Source organism: Quercus robur, chromosome 2 (assembly GCF_932294415.1).
Source record: "Quercus robur chromosome 2, dhQueRobu3.1, whole genome shotgun sequence".
In the NCBI taxonomy this organism is placed as follows: domain Eukaryota; kingdom Viridiplantae; phylum Streptophyta; class Magnoliopsida; order Fagales; family Fagaceae; genus Quercus; species Quercus robur.
In genome coordinates this window covers 55,875,722-55,895,950 of record NC_065535.1, presented here as the reverse complement: position 1 = coordinate 55,895,950, position 20,229 = coordinate 55,875,722, and the positions used below count along the sequence as shown (strand labels likewise).

Genomic DNA, 20,229 nt, shown 5'->3' with positions numbered 1-20,229 from the left:
CATTACATGCATTAATTCATTCATTGCATATCATGAAAATGATCTTGATATTCTAACGGTTGCGACGGTATGTCCGGTTTCCAAGTCAGACTATTTGATTGAAAGATATCACATGATCAAATTTGCACGCTCAGCACGCATTATGTCTAAGTAGTGTTGACCACGCATAATTAATTTAAATTAATTCTGATTGGTTAAACAATTAAAATTAATTAAATAATTTTGTGATTGGTTGATATTTAGTATAAAAAATAGGATTGCTTGCACAGGAGTAAATGAGATAATTGGATAACAATAAAATTGTGGATAATATAAACTTTATCAAGATTTATTTTAGAGTATTTATCTATAAGATAATTGTTGCTGAAAAGACCTGAATTATCCAGAAAAGAGATAAAAATCTTAGAATACGGATTGAAAACACGTCTAAGTGCAAGGCCCGGCTCAAGGAAACTTAGAAAATGAGTCCAAAATGCACCCGAACACGAAAGTGCGATCAACACCCAAGAGTACCATTTGACACTTTTGGAGTGCCAATCAACACTTTCAAAGTGCCGAATGGCACCCTTAAGGGCTAAGACCCAACTCTCTTTGCGTGAAGATAAGGCACATCCTTTTTGACTTATTCGTAGAAAGAATCGTCCTGATTCGCATTCTACTCATCGTTGCTTATTTTTTAGGCATTCTAGCCTCTATAAGTAGAGACTGAATCTGAAAATTCAACAGACTCTTTGACAATCTTTTATGCTCTTAGAGAGACACTTTCTCACACACTCAAAATTCTCATCTCCCTCTCTGATATTCTTTCAAGCTAGAGTTTTTAGGTTTTAAAGATAATTGCATAAATTTCTTTGAACCCTAAAATATCCTCTCAAGAAGAAGAGTGTTCCATATTCCCCTTTTCTTTTCTTATGTTTCTCTTGTTGTGATGATGCATGTTCATATATTTATTTTAGTGTAGTTCTTTCAAATATCCATAACATGATTTGTTAATTTATATTGTTAAAGCATGTTCTTGATTCTTTTATTATTGTTGTGATCTCTTTCTTAGTTTAAAAAATCTGTATGTTATCAATTCTTTTTCTCAAAATAAAAAACGGATCTGCATCTTCCTTAGATGCAGAAATGAATTTTCTCAAAATAAAAAAGGATCTGCATCTTCCTTAGATGCAGATATGAATTTTCTCAAAATAAAAATGGATTTGCATCTTCCTTAGATGTAGATATGAATTTTCTCAAAATAAAAAGGGATCTACATCTTCCTTAGATGCAGATCTGACTTAAAAAAAAGAAAAGAAATTGATTTGTATCTTCCTTAGATACAAATCTGATTTATTTATTTATTTATTTTTGTAACATAACAGATTTTGAAATAAAGAAAAAGATCATGAATGGTTGCGTTTGATTTATTTAGTACACATAGCATAAATTTATTTCATGAATGAAATCCTCTTCTCAATAAATCTTTTTCATATCTTTTGCACATATAAAAAAAGATCTGATTTTTTTTTTTTCAAATCAAAAGATTTTGTTTTCTTTAATAAGCACAAATTTGAATTTTCTCTCCAAAAATCATTTTTTTTTACACAACAAAAACATATCTGATTTTTCTAAGCGAAATTCAAAATTTTTTTTCTCACAACACAGATCTGAATTTTTTTTTTTTAAACAAAGAAGAGAATACATTCATAAATAAACTTGTGTGATTTAGTTATTTTATTTTATTTTATATGTACAACATGTCATTCATAGCATGTATAAAAGGGGTACATTGGTCATAAGAGTCTAGAAGACCAGACTTTGTCTGGGCGGAATGGGTGTCTAATACCTTCCCATTCAGTAACCTAGCCTTTGAATTTAGTGTCTTTGGATAGGTAGACCTAGGTCTTATCTTTGTTTTATTTTTGGTAGATTGTAACTAGGACAAAAGTCATGTAATTATTTGGTAGGTTGTAACTAGGATCCAAAACCATGTAATTTTCAATTTACCAAATGTATTCTTTTTTAAATCAATGAAAGGAAACAATTCAGTCATTTATAGTTATATTTAGTTTTTCTTATTTTTTTTGTATAAAAAAATAAGTGGCGAATCCACACCACTTACCCAAAAATAGAGGTGCCCTAAAAATCACTCTCTTTTTTGAGAGCACCCCCAAGTTTGGCGGTCTTTCATAGTTGGAACTGCAGAGGTTTGGACAAACCTACTGCAGTTCTTAAATGCAAAAAAAAGGCCCTAGAGTTTAAGCTTGATGTAATGTTTCTTATGGAGCCTCGTTTAGTTAAAGAGAAAGGGAAAAAAATGTATGGATTAAATGTGGGTTTATTGAGGGATGGGAAGTTCCTAGGGAAGGCTTGGGAGGAGGGTTGCTTTTAGCATGGTTACCTAGCCAGAATCTTAGCATACTGATCTCCTAGATAACAAGGGCAACCCTCTTTCCATTACTTTCATATATGGTCACCCTGAGCATTCTAAGAGAGAAGAAGTGTGGCAACAACTTAGAAATATAAAAAACATAGCCCATCCTAGTTGGCTGTGTATTGGAGATTTCAACCAAATCCTCTCAAAAGAGGAAAAATTGTCTTTTTAACCAAGGTACAATTGTTGGAGCAGACCTTTTTCAACAAATCATCTCTGACTTACTACTCTGTGACTTAGTAGCTACTGGATAGAAATTCACTAGGATGAATAATAGAGAGGAAGATGGGTTTGTGATGGAGAGGCTGGATATGACTTTTGCTAGTGTAAAATGGGTTAATTCCTACCCACACTACACTCTCAAAAACCTGCCTATCATTGACTCTGATCATGGGCCTATTCTTTTGAATTTTGAGCACCAATACCGCTTTAGCAAAAGGCCTTTTAGATTTGAGTTAATGTGCTTAAATCATCCTACTTGTAAGGATATGATCCATCAGGCATGGAGATTACATACAAAGGGTTCAAGGGCTACCCAATTGAACAATAAATTATCAAATGTCAGAAAAGAAGCCATCAATTGGAACAAGTCAGATTTTGGAAAGGTAGATAGTGAAATCAAAAGAAAATTGGCTGACTTACAGGAAATCCAGAATTCCATCACTTCCCTAGAAGATGTTAGGAGAGAAAAAATTATCAGAGAAGAGTTGGAAGTGTTACTGTATAGGGAGGAATAATGTGGGCCCAAAAGGCTAGGAGTAATTAGATTTTATATGAGGATAGGAATACTACATACTTTCAAATTGTGGTTAGACAGAGAAGAGCTAGGAGTTGGATTTTACATATTAAGAATGAAGAAGGTATCCTTATTGAGGAACCAAAGGAAATTGAAAACAGATTGGTGAATCACTTTATGGCATCCTATGAGGATACAGACCTTCATAGTGTTGATTATATCCTGAATGAACTTCAAACTATCAATATTCCTAAACTTTCCCACCAACAATTCATAGATCTGGATAGGCCAATAACAACTCTTGAGATTGAGGACATTGTCTTCCAATTAGGTCCTCACAAAGCTCCTAGTCCTGATGGCATACCTGCATTCTTCTATCAAGAGTATTGGGATATTGTTAAAACAGATGTCATCAACACTATCCAAGCCGTCTTCCATTTAGGTTCTCTCTTCAAACCCCTAAACCATACTTTCATCACCCTAATCCCTAAAAATTCTTTTCTTGATGATGTGTCACATTTCAGGCCTATTAGTCTTTGTAATGTGATTTATACAATCATCTCCAAAATCCATGTCAATAGACTAAAGCCTTATATGGGCAACATCATCTCCCCTTATCAAAATGCCTTTATAAAAGGTAGGAATATCTCTGACAATATCCTTATTGCTCATGAGAACCTTGATATCCTTAGGAAGAAAAAAGGTAGGAAAAATAGCTTTGGAGCACTAAAGATTGATATGAATAAAGCTTATGATAGGGTGAGTTGGAAATTTCTGAAAGCAGTGTTGATTGCCATGAATTTCGATCAAAAATGGATTAGATGGATAATGGAGTGTATGACTTCAGTCCAGTATACTCTAGTAGTTAATGTAAGTATATCAAAAGCCTTCAAGCCCTTTATGGGCCTAAGACAAGGTGACCCCCTATCCCCTTGCCTTTTTCTCATATGTGCCAACATTTTATTCATCTCTTTACAAAAGGCAAAAAATTCTAAGTTGATCAATGGAGTAAAGGTTGGCAGGAATGGGTGTACTTTTACACATCTCTTGTTTGTTGATGATTCATTACTTTTCTTCAAAAAAGACAATAAATCTTTAGCAAATTTGAAGGGAATTTTGGATTACTATTGTATTCTCTTTGGTCAATACATTAATTTAACCAAATCTGATCTCTTTTGCTCTCCAAACATGCCTAAGGATAAGCAAGAGAACCTGGCCAGACATCTTTAGGTGAATTTGGTTCAAAATCCCAGTAAATACCTTAGATTAAACTTTAAATAGAGGGGAAACAGACCAGTTTTTGGTTGAGAAGCTTCACTCCAATCTCCAAGGATGAAAAACAAAGCTCCTATCCTAAGCTGGGAGAACAACTCTCATCTCTTCTATTCTTCAAACCCTTCCATTGTACACATTCTTGTGTTTCAAAGTTCCAGAAACCATCTGTAACAAGATGGACTTTACAGTTAGAGCTTTTTGGTGGGGTCATGAACCAAGGGAAAGGAAACTTCATCTTCTCAATTGGGATAAAATTTGTTATCCTAAGGCTGCGTTTGTTTTGGCTGTAAAGGAAATTGGGAAAATATTTTACACTCTTGAGGGTGTTTGTGTACAAATGAATATACAGTCAAACCGAAAATAAATTTCAGTTGATCATAAAATAGAGTCCCTAACTTTGTAAAACCAACTCCATAGTTATTTTACCTTCAATGAATTTCTAGCCTTATTGAGAACTAAACAACCTAGAGAGAGAGAGAGAGAGAGAGAGAGAGCACTAGAGGAATCGGACAGCTGTGCAAGCTTTGGTCGTCGTGCAAGCTCCGTCCATCATTCTCCATGCAATTTGCGTCCACCGTCCCTCTTCTCTTCCTCTCTCGTTCTCTCTCTTTCCTTTTGACCAACCAAGGCCAAATCTTCAATTGCATGTCATCGATCTACAACCCACCACCCACCCTCGTCATTGCTACCGCCTCTAGATCGAACCACCGATCTCGTCGCCCAAAGCCCCAGGCTCGATACCGTTTCTCACTATCTTGCCACCGCCGTTACCCATTTCTCTCTCTCAAGCCATCTCTCTTCACCTCTCTCACGACTGGTGTTTCGTCTAAGGAAAGGCCATTTTTTTTTTGTTTTGATTTTTTTGTTTCTTTTTGTGTTTACATATTGAGATTTTCTAGAATAATATTTGTTTGGATCTTGGGAAAATGTGAGAAATAAAAATGTGTTTTCTAGAGCATTTTCAAGAATACAATCAGACACCAAAAAATATTTTTCAAAGCATTTTTCGGAATGCAACCAAACACCTAAAAATGTTTTTCATTCTGAAAAATATTTTTACCTGAAAATATTTTACACTTGAAAAAAAATTTACATTGAGCCAAACACAGCCTAAGTCTTGGGGAGGGTTAGGACTCAAGAAGTTCAGCCTGATGAACTAAGCAATGCTTGCAAAACAGTATTGGGAAATCAATCACAACCCAAATTCCTTACTTGCAAGAAACTTCAAGGAAAAATATTTCCCCAAGGCTCCATTTAGAATTGCTCACCATAACCTCATCAATCTTGGTTTTGGAGAAGTATCATCTAGTTTGATAACCCCAAACTTATTGGAGGGAGATGGTGGATTGGCAAAGGAAACACTATCCCACTTACTCACCAGGATTGGATCAAGACTCAACCACATAACTTGAATAATCCCAATTTGACTAGTGGAACAGTGGCTGATCTAATTCACCAAAATACTAACACATGGAGAGTAGACTTGGTTCGAACCATTTATCCATATCCTTAATGTGCTGATATTTTGCAAATTCCCCTTCCCAAGACTAACTCTGTTTGTGATAAGCTGTTATGGAAACATTCAAACAACACGGATTTTGAAGTCGAAATAGCTTATAAGCTTCTTCTTGAGGACTCCCTTTCATCATCTAAAAACCATCTCAGGTAGACTCACAATGGAAATGGAGTTTGGAATCTCATATGGAAGATAAAAAAACCTCTGAAAATTTGCAACTTTGTGTGGAAACTTATGCATGACAGTTTGCCAACTATGCTTCTTCTAAAAAATAGGGGAATCACAGCCAATAGTATTTGTCCCTTATGCAACAAAGGAGAGGAATCAAGCTCCCATCTGCTTCTGCTATGCCTTTTTGCTAGAGCTTGCTGGCATAGTTCACCTCTAGCCATACACACTACTGACTTAACTAATATCTTAGTGCAGCACTGGTTAGGGAAATTGCTAGTTTCACACAACTTATAAGAGATTGTTTCTATGGAATATATGTAGGCCATCTTCACCACACTATGGACTATTTGGAACCGTAGCAATAAGGTGGTCCATGAAGGAAAAGAGCCAAATCCCATGGAAGTAGTGCTAATAGCCCAAAGTTTGTCTTGCAAGTACAAAGAAGCATTCTCCAACCAATCTGGTTCAAATAGTAGGTGCAGAAGATCAAGTACAGAGTCCAACACCGTCGCAGGACATTGGCAGCTGATAATCAAGATTGCAGGGGCCAGAAGGAGAAAAGCAAAAAGGAGTGCATGGGCTTATGAAGCTAAGGATCTCTAGGGAGTTATCAGGTTTTATGGTGTAGCAAAGCAATTTCAACAAATGGGGTTGTACAGGAGGCTTTGATGGAGGCAATCACCAAAGCCAGAAACTATGGATTTCAACGGATTCTGTTTTTGACCAAAAACAAGGATCTAGTCCAAATCATCAACAAGAAAAAGAAACCTGGTTGGCAAGAGAAGACTATGGTTGCTGACAGGGGCGAAGCTATGTTTTACAATGGGGGGACCAAAAATGCTCAAAAATTTATTATAGCTGCTAAAAAATAGGTTATACATATTTGTTGTAAGAGCTGGCCCTCCAAATGAAACTAACCGGCCTCCCCATGTGTCCTTAACTACTTGTTTCATTCATATTTACTTAATTACTTTGACTTTTTTCAGTCTTTCCTCCATCTCTTCTCCCCTCAACACATCAACAAGCCCACAACTTTTATAAGTCTTACAGTTTTACTCACTTTTACTATTTGCTTCTCTTTTTAATATGTATTTTCCAATGTTCTACTTTTCAGTTCCTTCCAAAAGAACTCTTCACTTAGTGCAAATGTTCTTATAGTCTTACACTAACTCTCTTCAATCTCTTTACAAAAATTCATTAAAGCATTGATGAGTGGGTCATACATATATAAATAGACACATATATTTTTTGTGAATCAATATGATTATTTAGTCTTTACTGCCCCCAAAGATAAATTTCTAGCTCCACCCCTGGTTGTTGACCTAGAAATTTTGTATCAAAATGGACTGTTTTGTAATTTGTTAGTTGTCCCAATGTTGTTCTTGATTTGGTTTGTACTGCTGCAAATTTGGCAACTAGAATGCCAATTCACCAAAGCTGGGACGACCCAGCTATTTTGTATCCTTAATTACAAAACTAGTGCAAAGTAAAATTTTCTTATTTGGATTGTGCATTGAGGTAAGTGAACTTTATATACTACTACCCTCACATTCCCCATATTCATTGATGAAACCACGTGGATGTCATTTCTTGATGAATATCCACATTTCATGAGTGTCCTAAACTCACTGGCATTCTCTTTAGATATGGTATCGTTTCTACATGTGACATTTTATCTTGTACTTCATTCTTTTATCTTTTGAGTTATTGCATTGTGAAACTCATTTAATCGCTTTTTATATGCAACGTTTATTGAAATCTTTGCCATGAAATAAAGTGACACCACCATGGGGAAATATGTTGGCTTTGATCCAAATTATGTTGGGGATGTTATGGAAGTTGATGCATACTGTGATTTTGATTGGTGATTATTATTTTTTAGTGACCCTACCCATTGGGGTAGTACGTAGGTGTGATCCTTCTTGGGAAGGAAATACACAGGACATGGAGGAATATCAACATGTCGCATTGCGCATATTCTTGTTATTCATATAAATCGAGCAAACATTTTCTATAAATTTTTAGGTTGAAATCTATTGAATTTATTGACTTTTTTTTTTTTTTCTTTTAGCACCTTTGTTATTCTATCGGCCTTTTGTTTTATAGAACTTAGTGTCTTTTGTTATTTCTTGCAAGTGGACTACTATTGAGATTTCAAGCTTTAATTTCAAAAGATTTCTTTGTGAGGCGTTATATGAGATTTTTGTATAGGAGTTTAGATCACTTGGTTATTTACAATTGATGAAGAAGAAAAACAGGGTAAATTTTCAATAGTATGTCTAATATTAGAGAGAGAGAGAGAGAGAGAGAGAGAGAGGGGGGGGGGGGGGGGTAGCAAAAGTGTAGCCATCCATAATGCATAAAGAAATGGTGTATTTTCGTAGACACACTCAACTCAAGCCTCCTTACATTGAGAAGATGATTGGAACACAAGTTCTTAGCTAAATTGATACCTTTTAGTATTAGATTGCATATAGGATGGTAAAGGATGACATAAGGTGCAAGATAATTATTGACATGTGAGCGGTGCTAGCACTAGTAGTAGTAGATAGAATTGGGTCAATTTGGGCCACTTGTGGCATGTGAGTTTTGTAGTTTATCTAAGTTGAGGGAGTTGAGATTTGGGCTTATTTCAAGAACACTAGTGTGGGTGGCATGTGCGCTTGAGTGAAAAAATTAAGACAAAATTTTTATTTGAAGAAGTATGAAACCATATACTAAAAAATGTTTTCCTCAAAAAAAAAAAAAAAAAAAACATAAAAAATGCATGTCACATAAAGTTAATCTTATTCGTATAAGAATTTTGATACCTATTTGTTAAATGCAATATCCACTTATTAAAAATTTCTAAGAATTATAACAAATATCATCATCTTCCAACAATAAGCAACTGAGTTTTGCTAAATCCTTGTCACAATATTTAAATTTTCACAATGAATGATGTCATATGCTACAATTGAAACTCATCATTAAATACCTTCAACCATACATGATGAAAATTTTGTCATTCATACTTTCTTCTTTATCATTCTACATGAGTTTAGGTGCAATCTTTAGCTTAATTAGTTTTTAATGAACACCCCTTTTGGGCAAGAAAAGGAAAAAAAAAAAAAAGAAGATAACAAAAGGCAAGGAAATAAAATACCTTATATTATCATTGTAATTTTCTAAACATTACTATCATCTTAAACTCAAATACATGAAGAAAATTTTTGGGATGTTAAAATTTATTGGGAGTATTTTAGACATTACACAATGGAATATTTTGAGAAGCATAAGTTTTCATTAAAGTTTAATTGAGAGAATAACATTATTACATATTTGTTCTTTACCAAAATGTTATGGGGGAAATTGCTTGATTTTAAAGTTTAAAAAGGCATTGTGAATTACCCCAAATATAAAGGATGAAAAGTATTTTAATCCTAAGTTTGTGTGTGTGTAAAAATATGTGTTTTCACTTAAAATGGTGCAGAAAAAAAAAAAAAACTAAGAAAATAATATGTGAAATAGTGAATTTTGGCTTAACAAAAATTATCTAATAATTTTTTTTTTCTAGAAAAACAAAGAATGGCACAACATTTTTATAATACCTTTATAACTTTGTTCTATTTTACTTTGACTTGTAAAAAATTGACACCTTAGCAGTTGTGAAAATATTGTGACGACAACAAGATATCTTAATACTTTCATAAGAGAGATACTATGTTCACAACATTTTTATTACAAATTATAAGTAGTAGGTTATTACGAGTTGCTATTGATAGACAAAAAAATAATTTCAGTGGTAAGTTTAAATTAGAATAACAATTTACCACCTAAGATTTGTTATTAAAAATGTTGTAGATGTAGTTTTTTTTTTTCCTCGCAATACCTTTATTTTTAGTTGTGATAATAGTATTAAATACTAAGTGTTATATTTACAATACTTTTACAACAAATCTTTGATTGTAATTTATTAATGATTCTAATTTTTCCCACTACTAAAATTATTTTTCCTACTAATAATAGTAAATAATAATTTATTACTTAAAATTTATTGTGAAAATATTGTGGGCATAATATTTTTTTAATGTTAAAATTTTTTCTTTCTCACCGAACACACCTTTTTAGCTTGTTACAAAAGGCAAAGGTTGAATAAACCAAATGTACTGTAGCTAGAGTCATTGGCTCTTTTTATATAGTTAGTAGATCAGTGTAACAATATATATGCCAGTTCATATAAATATTTAAAAGAAAAAAAAAGTACAAACCGAGGACTGAAATGAAAAAAAAAAACACTATATCTATTGTAGCTACAATGTCAATTGCACAAATCAAAAAAATATTGTATTATTGTGAAAATATTGTGAAATTTGTTATGTTAGTATGGCAATATATATACCAACTTATATAAATATTTAAATGAAAAAAAAAGCACAAACGGATGATTGGAAAAAAAAAAAAAACCTATAACTACTGTAGCTACAGTGTCAAATATCAATCGAACAAACCATTAGACACTATAGCTACAGTAGCTGCTTTTTATTTACAGATATAGTGGGTTCTTTAATTCTTAAAAAAAGACACTATAGCTACAGTAGCTGCTTTTTATTTATTTATTTTTTTTTGAAATGGAAATATATTCATTAAACCAACCAGGAAAACATACAAAGAGTCTGCAGAGCAGGACAAAGGACATTAGCTACACATTAGATGGCATATCAGATTGCAGAAAAGACAGAATAAAGGGAGGGGCAACGCCCTTCCATATTTGACAATTTCCAGTTCTTCTAGCATGCTGTGCGAGCTCATGGGCCACTAAATTATAACTTCTGCTCAAGTACTTGAAATGGCAAGATTCAAAAGACTCACAAACTTGATGAATTCCCTGAATGAGATGGCCAAAAATGCTCCCTGTAGCTTTATCGTTAACTGCTTGGATGACTGTCAGAGCATCAGATTCAACAATAATCCGAGGCAGCTGAAGCTCTTGAGCAAAAAGGACACCTTGCTCCAAAGCAAAAACTTCCGAAAGCTCTGCAGAAAAATAGGACTGAAGCGGCAAGCACAGAGCAGCCACTACTTGACCATTTGAGTCTCTAATAACAACACCCACACTGGAAGAACCTTCTTGTTCTGAAGAAGCACCATCAACATTAACTTTAAAAGCTCCAGGAGGAGGAGGGCTCCATCTAGAAGAGGCAGGTCTTACAAAGTCAAAATCCCAACTAGCAGAGCATGTAAATTCTTCCACTACATTTCTTGCTCTATGCCAAACTTGGCAAGGAGAAAGGCCACCATCCCTATGCAGAATATTATTTCTGTTAGACCAAATGGCCCAAGCCGTGGCAAAGAAGATCTCCAAATCTTGAAGAGTTGAGTGAGAGAGGATAGATAAAGCCGAGTCAAGGAAGGAATTTTTAAATCCTTGAGTGTGAAGAGGATTTTCAAGCCAAAAGTCCCAAACCAAGGAAGAGAAAACACATCTAAGAAGAGCATGATCAACAGATTCAGCATCATTTCCACAAACAGGGCAGACCATATCTTGAGAAATCCCTCTTCTAGAGATGGCTTCCATCGTAGGGAGACCATTGACACAAGCTCTCCAAGCAAACACCTTTATTTTTGTTGGCAAGTGAAGGTGCCAAAGCCGCTTCCACAAAGGCTTACAAGGATCCCCATTAGAACTTTCACCATGATCATTTGCTCTCCTCAGGCCGTGGGCTACATGATAGGCACTTTTGACTGAGAATTCTCCACGCCTATTTCCAATCCAGATAATTTTGTCTTCTGGAAGAGTGCGGCTTAGAGGAATCTTCAAGATTGTTTCTGCTTCGAACGGGAGAAAGGTTGCCCTAACCAAATCCACATTCCACCATTTTGTCATTGGGTTTATGAGAGAAGAGACCATTGGGAATTCGGGGATGACATTTGGAGGGAAAATGACCTTGTAAGTGGACGGGTTTGGCATCCATTTGTCATCCCATATATGAATTAGTTTCCCGTTACCCACTCTCCAACGAGTTCCCTCTCTAATAATGTCAAGGCTGCTGTGAATGCTTCTCCAGGAGTATGATGGGGAGTTGCCAAGCTTAGCATTTAGGATATCTCCAGCAGGGAAATATCTTGATTTGAGAATCCTAGCCACAAGAGAGCTTGGGTTTTGTAGAATTTGCCATATTTGCTTAGCAAGCATTGCTTTGTTAAAAGCTTGTAGATCCCTGAACCCCATTCCACCACTTGCTTTCTGTTTGCACATAGTTTTCCAGCTCACCCAGCACATCTTTGTTTCTTGCTGCTTTTGGCCCCACCAGAAACTTCTCATCATACTCTCAATTTCTTCACATAGGCTTTGGGGAAGAAGGAAGCACCCCATAGTGTATGTGGGAATGGCTTGGGCAACTGCTTTTATAAGGATTTCTTTACCCCCCATAGAGAGAAGTCTACCCTTCCACCCGGCTAACTTTTGGCCAATCCTCTCTTTGAGAATAGAGAAGATTTGTCTCTTCGATCTACCAATGAGGGATGGGAGGCCCAAGTATCTCGTATGTCTTGAGTCTTGCATAGGGCCAAGAGTAGCAAAGATCTCATCCTTGACTTCTTGAGATGTATTGGGGCTAAAGAAAATGGAGGATTTCTCGGTATTAATTTTCTGGCCCGAGGCTTCCTCATAGTTCTGGAGTATTTGCTTCAAAGCTCGACATTCCACAACACTAGCTTTGCAGAAGAGGATGCTATCATCCGCAAATAACAAATGAGTGACTCTTGGACAGCCCCTACATATAGAAATGCCTGTCCAACTATGGTTTCGGGCTGCCTCATGAATAAGAGCAGAAAGCCCTTCAGTACATATAAGGAAGAGAGTTGGGGAGAGAGGATCCCCTTGCCTGAGCCCACGAGAAGGGGTAATATTCCCACAAGCAGCCCCGTTTATTAAAACAGAATATGATACCGAGGTGATACACCTCATAACAAGATCCACCCACTTGGAGCTGAAGCCTAGTTTCTCCATAACTGCCTTAATAAAGCACCACTCAACTCTATCAAACGCCTTACTCATATCGAGTTTGGCAGCCATATAGCCCTCTTTGCCTGCATTTTTGTGGTTTAGAAAGTGCATTAACTCAAACGCCACAAGTACATTGTCAGTAATAAGCCTGTCAGAGGTGAAAGCACTTTGGTTTTCAGAAATAATATGAGGAAGTATGGCCTTAAATCTATTTGCAATGGTTTTTGATATGAGCTTGTAAACAACATTACACAGGCTTATGGGCCGAAAATCAGCCATCTTTTTGGGATTATTAGTCTTTGGAATGAGAGCAATATTGGTTCTATTTAGGCTAGACAAAGATATATTATCATTAAGAACATTCAAAGCCATATTAGTAATGCTACCACCCACTATATTCCAGTATTTTTGAAAAAAGATGGCAGACATACCGTCCGGGCCGGGAGCTTTTGTGGGATGCATCTGTTTGAGGGCGGTGGCAACCTCCTCACTAGTGAAGTTCTTGTTTAGGCTTTCATTCATCTCCTCAGTCACTCTTGTAGGAATGGCAGCAGTAACCTCCAGGATCTTGGTTGGGGAAACCGTCTTATATATATCCTCAAAGTAATCAATGGCAACTTGAGCAATACTGTCTCGTTCAATGCACCAATTGCCGTGACTATCCCATATCCCCGTTATGGTGTTTTGTTTACGCCTTTCAGAGGCTTGGGCATGAAAAAACTTTGTGTTCTTATCACCCTCCTTAAGCCAAAGTGCTTTAGCCCTTTGACCCCAATAAATCTCTTCATCATCTAAGAGGTCATTGATTTCTCTCCTTATCCGGCTAATTTCAGAACTAAAGGCCCCATCTCTGTCTTGGAGCGTCAAAGAATTCAGCTCATTTCTTTTTGCTTGAATCTTCTTTGGAATTTGCCCAAATACACTAGAGCTCCACTTCGACAGCTCCGCAGCACAATTACTAAGATTAGCCATTACCCCTTCCGGAGTACTAAGGTCCAGGTTCATTCCCCAAGAGTTTTCAATAATAGATTTACAGTCTGCATTCTTTGTCCACATGGACTCAAAGTGGAACTGCTTTGCTTGGGCTAGACGGTGAAAAACAGGGGCCGAAACCAGCAAGGCACTATGATCAGAAGTAGAATCAGGTAAATGCTGAACTTTCATTTCCCTAAAATTTTCTACCCATTCCAGGTTGGCAAAGGCCCTATCTAATCTTAGATATATTCTGTTTTCCCCCCCTTGCATATTACACCATGTAAAGTCAGAACCACAGTAACTCAATTCTTGGAAAGCACAGTAATCTACAACTTTTCTAAAACTATCCATTTGTTGCTGAGATCGAATAGCACCCCCTAATTTTTCTGTGTTAGACAGTATCTCATTAAAGTCTCCTAAGCATAACCATGGGAGATGCAATTGATTATTTAAAAAGGCAAGAAGATGCCAAGATTCATACCTTCTGTGCGTTTCCGGGTGGCCGTAGAAGCCCGTCAATCTCCATTTGAAACTGTGCTCCATGTCATTAATTACTGCATCTACATGGTACTGAGAGTAGCTCTTTATTTCCAAGTCTACCTCTTTAGCCCAAAGCAAAGCCAGACCACCTTTTCTGCCAACGCAGGGAACAATGAGGCCATTAGCAAGACCAATTCTGCATTTTATTCTCTCCATTCGTCGAACTTTAGCTTTTGTCTCCATAAGAAATACTACTTTGGGATTCCATCGTCGCACCATATCGTGCAACGCTCGAACTGACCGGGGGTTCCCAAGTCCCCGGCAGTTCCAACTTAAGGGATTCATGGCTCCCGGCGGTGCTGCCTTGCAGCCACCGCCGATCCCTCGTCATAATGATTTTGAGTTGTAGTTATTTCCATACACTGCCTCTTATGTGTATCATCAATATCTTCTTCTTCAAAAACTAATTTCCCCATTCTCTTTGAACCAATGCTTACAGGCTGGACGTCTGAGCCTGGGCTTTTTTTCTTTCCTTTCTCTCTAGCAATTCTTTTCCAGTTTGCCTCTGCCTTTGTTTTCCTTACTGTCTCCTTTCCCGTAGGCTCAGGCATATTTTCTTTTTCTTCATTAAGCCCAGCCTTGAACTTAATTGGGCTAGTCACTTCCATTTGTTCCTTTGCTAATTGGGCTTGTTGGCCCACAAGCGAATTTGCATCCTCTAAGCCCTTAAGTTCCCCAAGTTCACGTGGAGTGCCGGAAGTGGGGAAAGTACCCATCACATGTGACCCTGACATCCCTGTAGCACTCTGGCCCACTAGAATAGTAGGATCATCTGCTTCACTCTGAAACCCATCACCCCCTCTGACGTCATGCAACTCTGTGCTCCCTTCTTTTGAATTTGAATTTTTCCTTTTGTCTGCACTACCGGAGTGACCTTCACCTCCAATGAAAGTTGAACCAGCAGAGAAATTTCTTGTGGTATCTGTATTTCCATCAATCCTATCCTCACTACCTCCATCACGTTCTCCACTGCTGGTTGATTTGGATTTCTCCCATCCCAGTCTTGTATTACCTTGGGCCCGGAGCCAATCACCATATTGTCTGGGGTTTTGTTGGTCTGGGAGGTCCAAACAGTGCTTCTCATCATGTCCCAATTTACCACACTGAAAACAGAAAACTGGGAGTCTTTCATACCTGAAGCTTACCCAACATTTTTCCCCTTCAACACTAGCCACTTTGCCCCCTCTCCTTAAGGGTTTGTCCAGCTGAAGATCAACCCTGATTCTCATGAATTTGGCCTGATCAGTCTGCCTTGCTCGCCTATCCATTTCAATGAATCTCCCAATGCTGTTACCAAGCTCTCTACCCACCTCTTCTGACATGAGCTCAAAAGGGAGACCCCATATTTGGACCCAGAAGGGAGAATGAGTGAACTTTATATTTGCAGCAGAAAGCCCTCTTCTCCATCTACTCAACAACAACAGATTATTATCAAAATTCCAAGGCCCATTTTGTTCTACCCATTTCAATTGATACTTAGACCCAAATTTGAACTGCAGAATGTTATTTCCCACATCCACAATTTGAAGGTCCGAACCCATCTTCCATGCCGCCCTCATTGTGTTCTTCAATGCCCTCTGATTTTGGTGTCTATCCGTCAAGAGGCGACCAAAAAGACTAAGAGAGCATTCTTCAAGCAGATCGGACTTACACCTTGTCTTTATTGAAATTTCCTCTTCTTCTTCCTTAGTGAGTCGCAGATTAAGCAACCCTTCCACCACCGTTTGGTCCATGGCAGTGATGGAAGAGAAGGACACCGAACTCACCAACGAAACCCCAACTAGCCAAATGGAACCAACTGATGGAAGCAGAGAAAACCCAGTCGGTAAAGAACAAAACCCAGATGATGAACAGAGAAACCCAGTCGGCGAAGCCCAGCTGATGAGAAAGAAAACCCAACCGAACTCAGGAAGAAGCTTAGGCGATGAAGAGCAGGAGAGAAAACCAGTCGATCTCGGCTGAGAAAGGAAGTTCAGGCGAGAGAGAAAGAGAGTCAAACTCTAGGAAGAAACACCCAGAGGCAAACTCATGGGAGGAAAGACTCAAAATGAGAGAGAGCACTCAGAAGAGAGAGAAACGCTCCTACAGGAGAGAGAGAAACGCTCCTACAGTAGCTGCTTTTTATTTACAGAGATAGTGGGTTCTTTAATTCTTAAAAAATGGGCTTTCAACTTAAACAAAAAAAGAAAAAAAAAAAGTTTCAGATGAAAAGGTTTTTAGTTGTGCCATAGTTACGGGGAATGCTAGGCTAACAGTATAATAAAATTGTTCCTTAGGTGGGCTGGACATTTCAGATATGGACCAATTGAAATTAGTGGGCATACTAATTGGTTTGAGGCCCAACTCAGGTTCTATGGGAGTTGTTGTGTTTAAGACTTGCAGAGTTATGGAAATTTGTGCCTTCGGTTGGTTTTCTAGTTTTAATTGGTTATGTTCACTTGTTAACGTTTCAGGGAACTAAAACTTTGGTGAGGATATAGGGGGGTTTCTCTTGATCGAACTTGAAGCTTGATCCAGAACTTGAGGCTAATTCTCACAACTTGAAGGTTACAATGGCAGGAGCATTAAATAGCCTGACGTTTATCAGAGTCAGACATAATGCGCAAGTTGTGAGAAGCACACGTCCACCGCTTCTTTTATTTGCATTTCTGGTTCTCTCTTTTGACGTGGCCTGATTGCTTTTAAACTCTAATATCATAATAAATAATGACGTAAGTATTTACGATAATATCATAATATTTAGGGTTTGTTTGGTTAAAAAAATGGTCACTTATTACTCATCATTCAATTTTCGTCACTCGTCATTTATCACTTATCATTTAAAATACTCCAACTTCCTACACTCCACCCGTTTGGCAACATCACTTACTTGTTATCATTACTCAATATTTTTCAACTGTTTGTAGGCCCCATGCCTATCACTTGGTGCAATTTTTACTTTTTTTTTCCCCTTCAACCCTCAATACCCAAACTCATCGAATCTAGTAAAAAAAAAAAAACTCACCGAACCCAGTAAAAAAAAACCACTCATTGAACCTAGTGAGAGAAAAAAAAGGAGTCAAAAGTTGTCGTTGACTTGACTAGTGGGTCCCTCAATGTATGTTTAAGTACGAAAATGCCATTAAAAAGAGAGTTATGGAAACGGAAAACACCTAAAATGTGTTTTCAGTTTCCATAACTCATCACTCAAAAATCAGAAAATTAAGTGATGGAAACAATGATCCAAAACTCATCCAAATAAATTCTCATTTGTGGGACCCACACGATTTGGATGATGGAAACAGAAAATTGAGTGATATCACTCAAAACTCATCCCATCCAAACAAGCTCTTATCCTCTTATCAAGGAAAACAAAATATGCAATTGATTCTTTAAAAATAAAAATAAAAATAAAATAAAGGCGGCTTGTCTCTTAAGATATATATGACAGAAAAAGATAGGGTTTTGGGAATAAAAACAAATTTTAAACGCCATGGTCATAGGTTGGGAAGGTACAAATGAAGAAAGGCTATATATCTATAAGTCTTCATAGTCCTTGAAAAAGGCTTTCAAGACAAACTATCATGTTAAGACCATAGAACAAGTCTACAACATTAATAAGGAGTATGAAACATGCTACTTGTTAACATCTTCTGCCCTGTTGGCACACAGAAAAGAAGGACATAATTACCTTCATATAGGTTTAGTCCAGGTCGGAGTTAAACCTTTGATTAGAGAAGGGTTGAATTGTTTAATCTCTGTGGCCCTTAGAGATACTCATCACATTAGGTTTGATGACAGCCTCTTAGGAACCATTGAAACCAATCTTAGTTGTGGACTAATCCATTTTGATTGTTTCCCAAACTTCGCAGTCAGCTTTCATGACCCACATATCATGAAAGCTCTCATCCTAAATATTAAGACCCATGGAACCCTCATGGTGCAGGGAACCCAACAGATAGCCTTGATATATAGAGTATGCTATAAGTGCATCAGGACAAACCTAAATGTCCAAGCACTAAAGAGGAGAGAGATGGGAGAAACCATTATCATCCAAACCATTATCAATTTTAGTAGTTTTAGTAGTTTAAGTAGAACCTCCTCAGAGAATGAAAAGGAGATAGAACAACTAACCAGTGTCTAGGTGACATAGGAAAATAGCTTGATAGGATAGAAGATCGGATAGACAACAAGGTTATCCTCCAGCTAGGAAACCTTAGTAAACCTGTCCCTTCTCTTGAGAAACCTTTAGTCAAGCTACCTACAATCAGGCAAACTAGCCTTAAGTTTAAGGACAAAATAGCCTTAGAAATAGTTACCTAGAAGCTCGAGGAACTTGTGAAGAAGGAACTAGTCACCCCTTCACCTAATAAAGCTCCCCAGCTTAATGTTTTAGACATTCACACAACCTTTAGTAGTTTTAGTAGAACCTCCTCAGAGAATGAAAAGGAGATAGAACAACTAGAAGACCAGTTTTGAGGTTTATAGGTGAAAAGGCTTCACCAACCCCAGGTAAACCCAACTAGCCTAACCAAGAATTGGTATCCCAGACCAATACCTCCTGACCTCCAGTTTGAGGAAAGGAACGTTAGCAACCAATTCTCAGTATCTTCTGATAAACTCTATGAGTGGAACATAGATGGCTTATCAGAACAAGAAATCCTAAACAAGATCCAGCATATGTCCATGGTAGCCAATAACTATCTAAATGAGAACAGGTCCCATTTAGAGGTCATAGAGCTTATGGTTTTAGGATTTACATGGAAACTTTTGCAATGGTGGAACAACTGCCTAACAAAAGAATCCAAAGAAGACATCAAACATGCTTTCCAAAAAGATGAGGAAGGAAACCCTATCTTTGATGAACACATAGGCAGAGGAATCCCAAATGGAGTCAATACCTATATGATCATGAAACACTTCATAGGGAAACCTAGCAACATCACATCTAGGATTTACGACTAGTTGAGTAACCTTAAATGTTGAACTTGATGGTATGAAAATGTCTTTACCACTAGAGTCATGCATAGAAGCGATTGTAACTCTCTATTTTGGAAAGAGAAGTTCATTAATGGCTTACCCAAACTCTTTGGTGAGAAGGTCAAAGAAACCCTTTGCAACCCTTTAGGTGTCATAGATTATGATAACCTAACCTATGGAGATATCTCTAGCATCGTTCGTAATGAAGAAATGAAGATGTGCAGAGATATGAAGATCCAAAGCCAAGCTAGTAAGAGCAAAGCCAAGTACGAAGTAGGAAACTTCTGTACACAGTATGGTTTACCTCCCATAGCCCCATCCAAAAGAAGATCCAAAGAGAAAGGTTCCTCTGAGAAATTCCATAGGAAAAGAACAACATCCAAGTATTATAGAAAACATAAGTACAACCACTTCAAGGATAATGATTTCTATAAGAAAGAAAAGAAGTCCAGACTCATTGGAAAATATGGAGAGTCCATACCCAAAGCGGCTAGACAATGTTTCAATTGTATAAATAAAGTTCATTTCAGGAAAGAGTGTAGAAATAAGGCCAAATCCCTTATCAACACTTTAGTTAGTGACCAAACTAGCAAAGAAGAGATCTTTAAGCTCCTAGAACTTGACCACACAGATAGAGAGTCATCTAGCACCTC

General features: G+C 37.1%; 2 protein-coding genes across 2 annotated transcripts in view; one reads left to right on the top strand and one right to left on the bottom strand.

Annotated features, from left to right (window-relative positions):
* Window positions 1-20,229, top strand: part of LOC126714091 (nudix hydrolase 17, mitochondrial-like) — a 46,498-nt gene that overhangs the window by 13,789 nt on the left and 12,480 nt on the right. The window lies entirely within an intron of this gene.
* Window positions 10,796-15,333, bottom strand: LOC126700824 (uncharacterized). Its single transcript, XM_050399011.1, has 2 exons — window positions 13,534-15,333; window positions 10,796-13,185 (listed from the first exon to the last, which is right to left on the bottom strand). The coding sequence occupies exons 1-2, from the start codon at window positions 14,900-14,902 to the stop codon at window positions 10,796-10,798; spliced, it is 3,759 nt and encodes a 1,252-aa protein (XP_050254968.1). The 5' UTR covers window positions 14,903-15,333.

Excerpts from the sequence above, each read along its gene's own strand:
- LOC126700824 (XM_050399011.1), bottom strand. The coding sequence starts at position 14,902 with ATGAATCCCTTAAGTTGGAACTGCCGGGGACTTGGGAACCCCCGGTCA. Across the intron at positions 13,186-13,533 it reads AAAAGCTCCCGGCCCGGACG|GCAAAGAGGGCTATATGGCT; the intron begins GTATGTCTGCCA and ends ACAAAAATGCAG.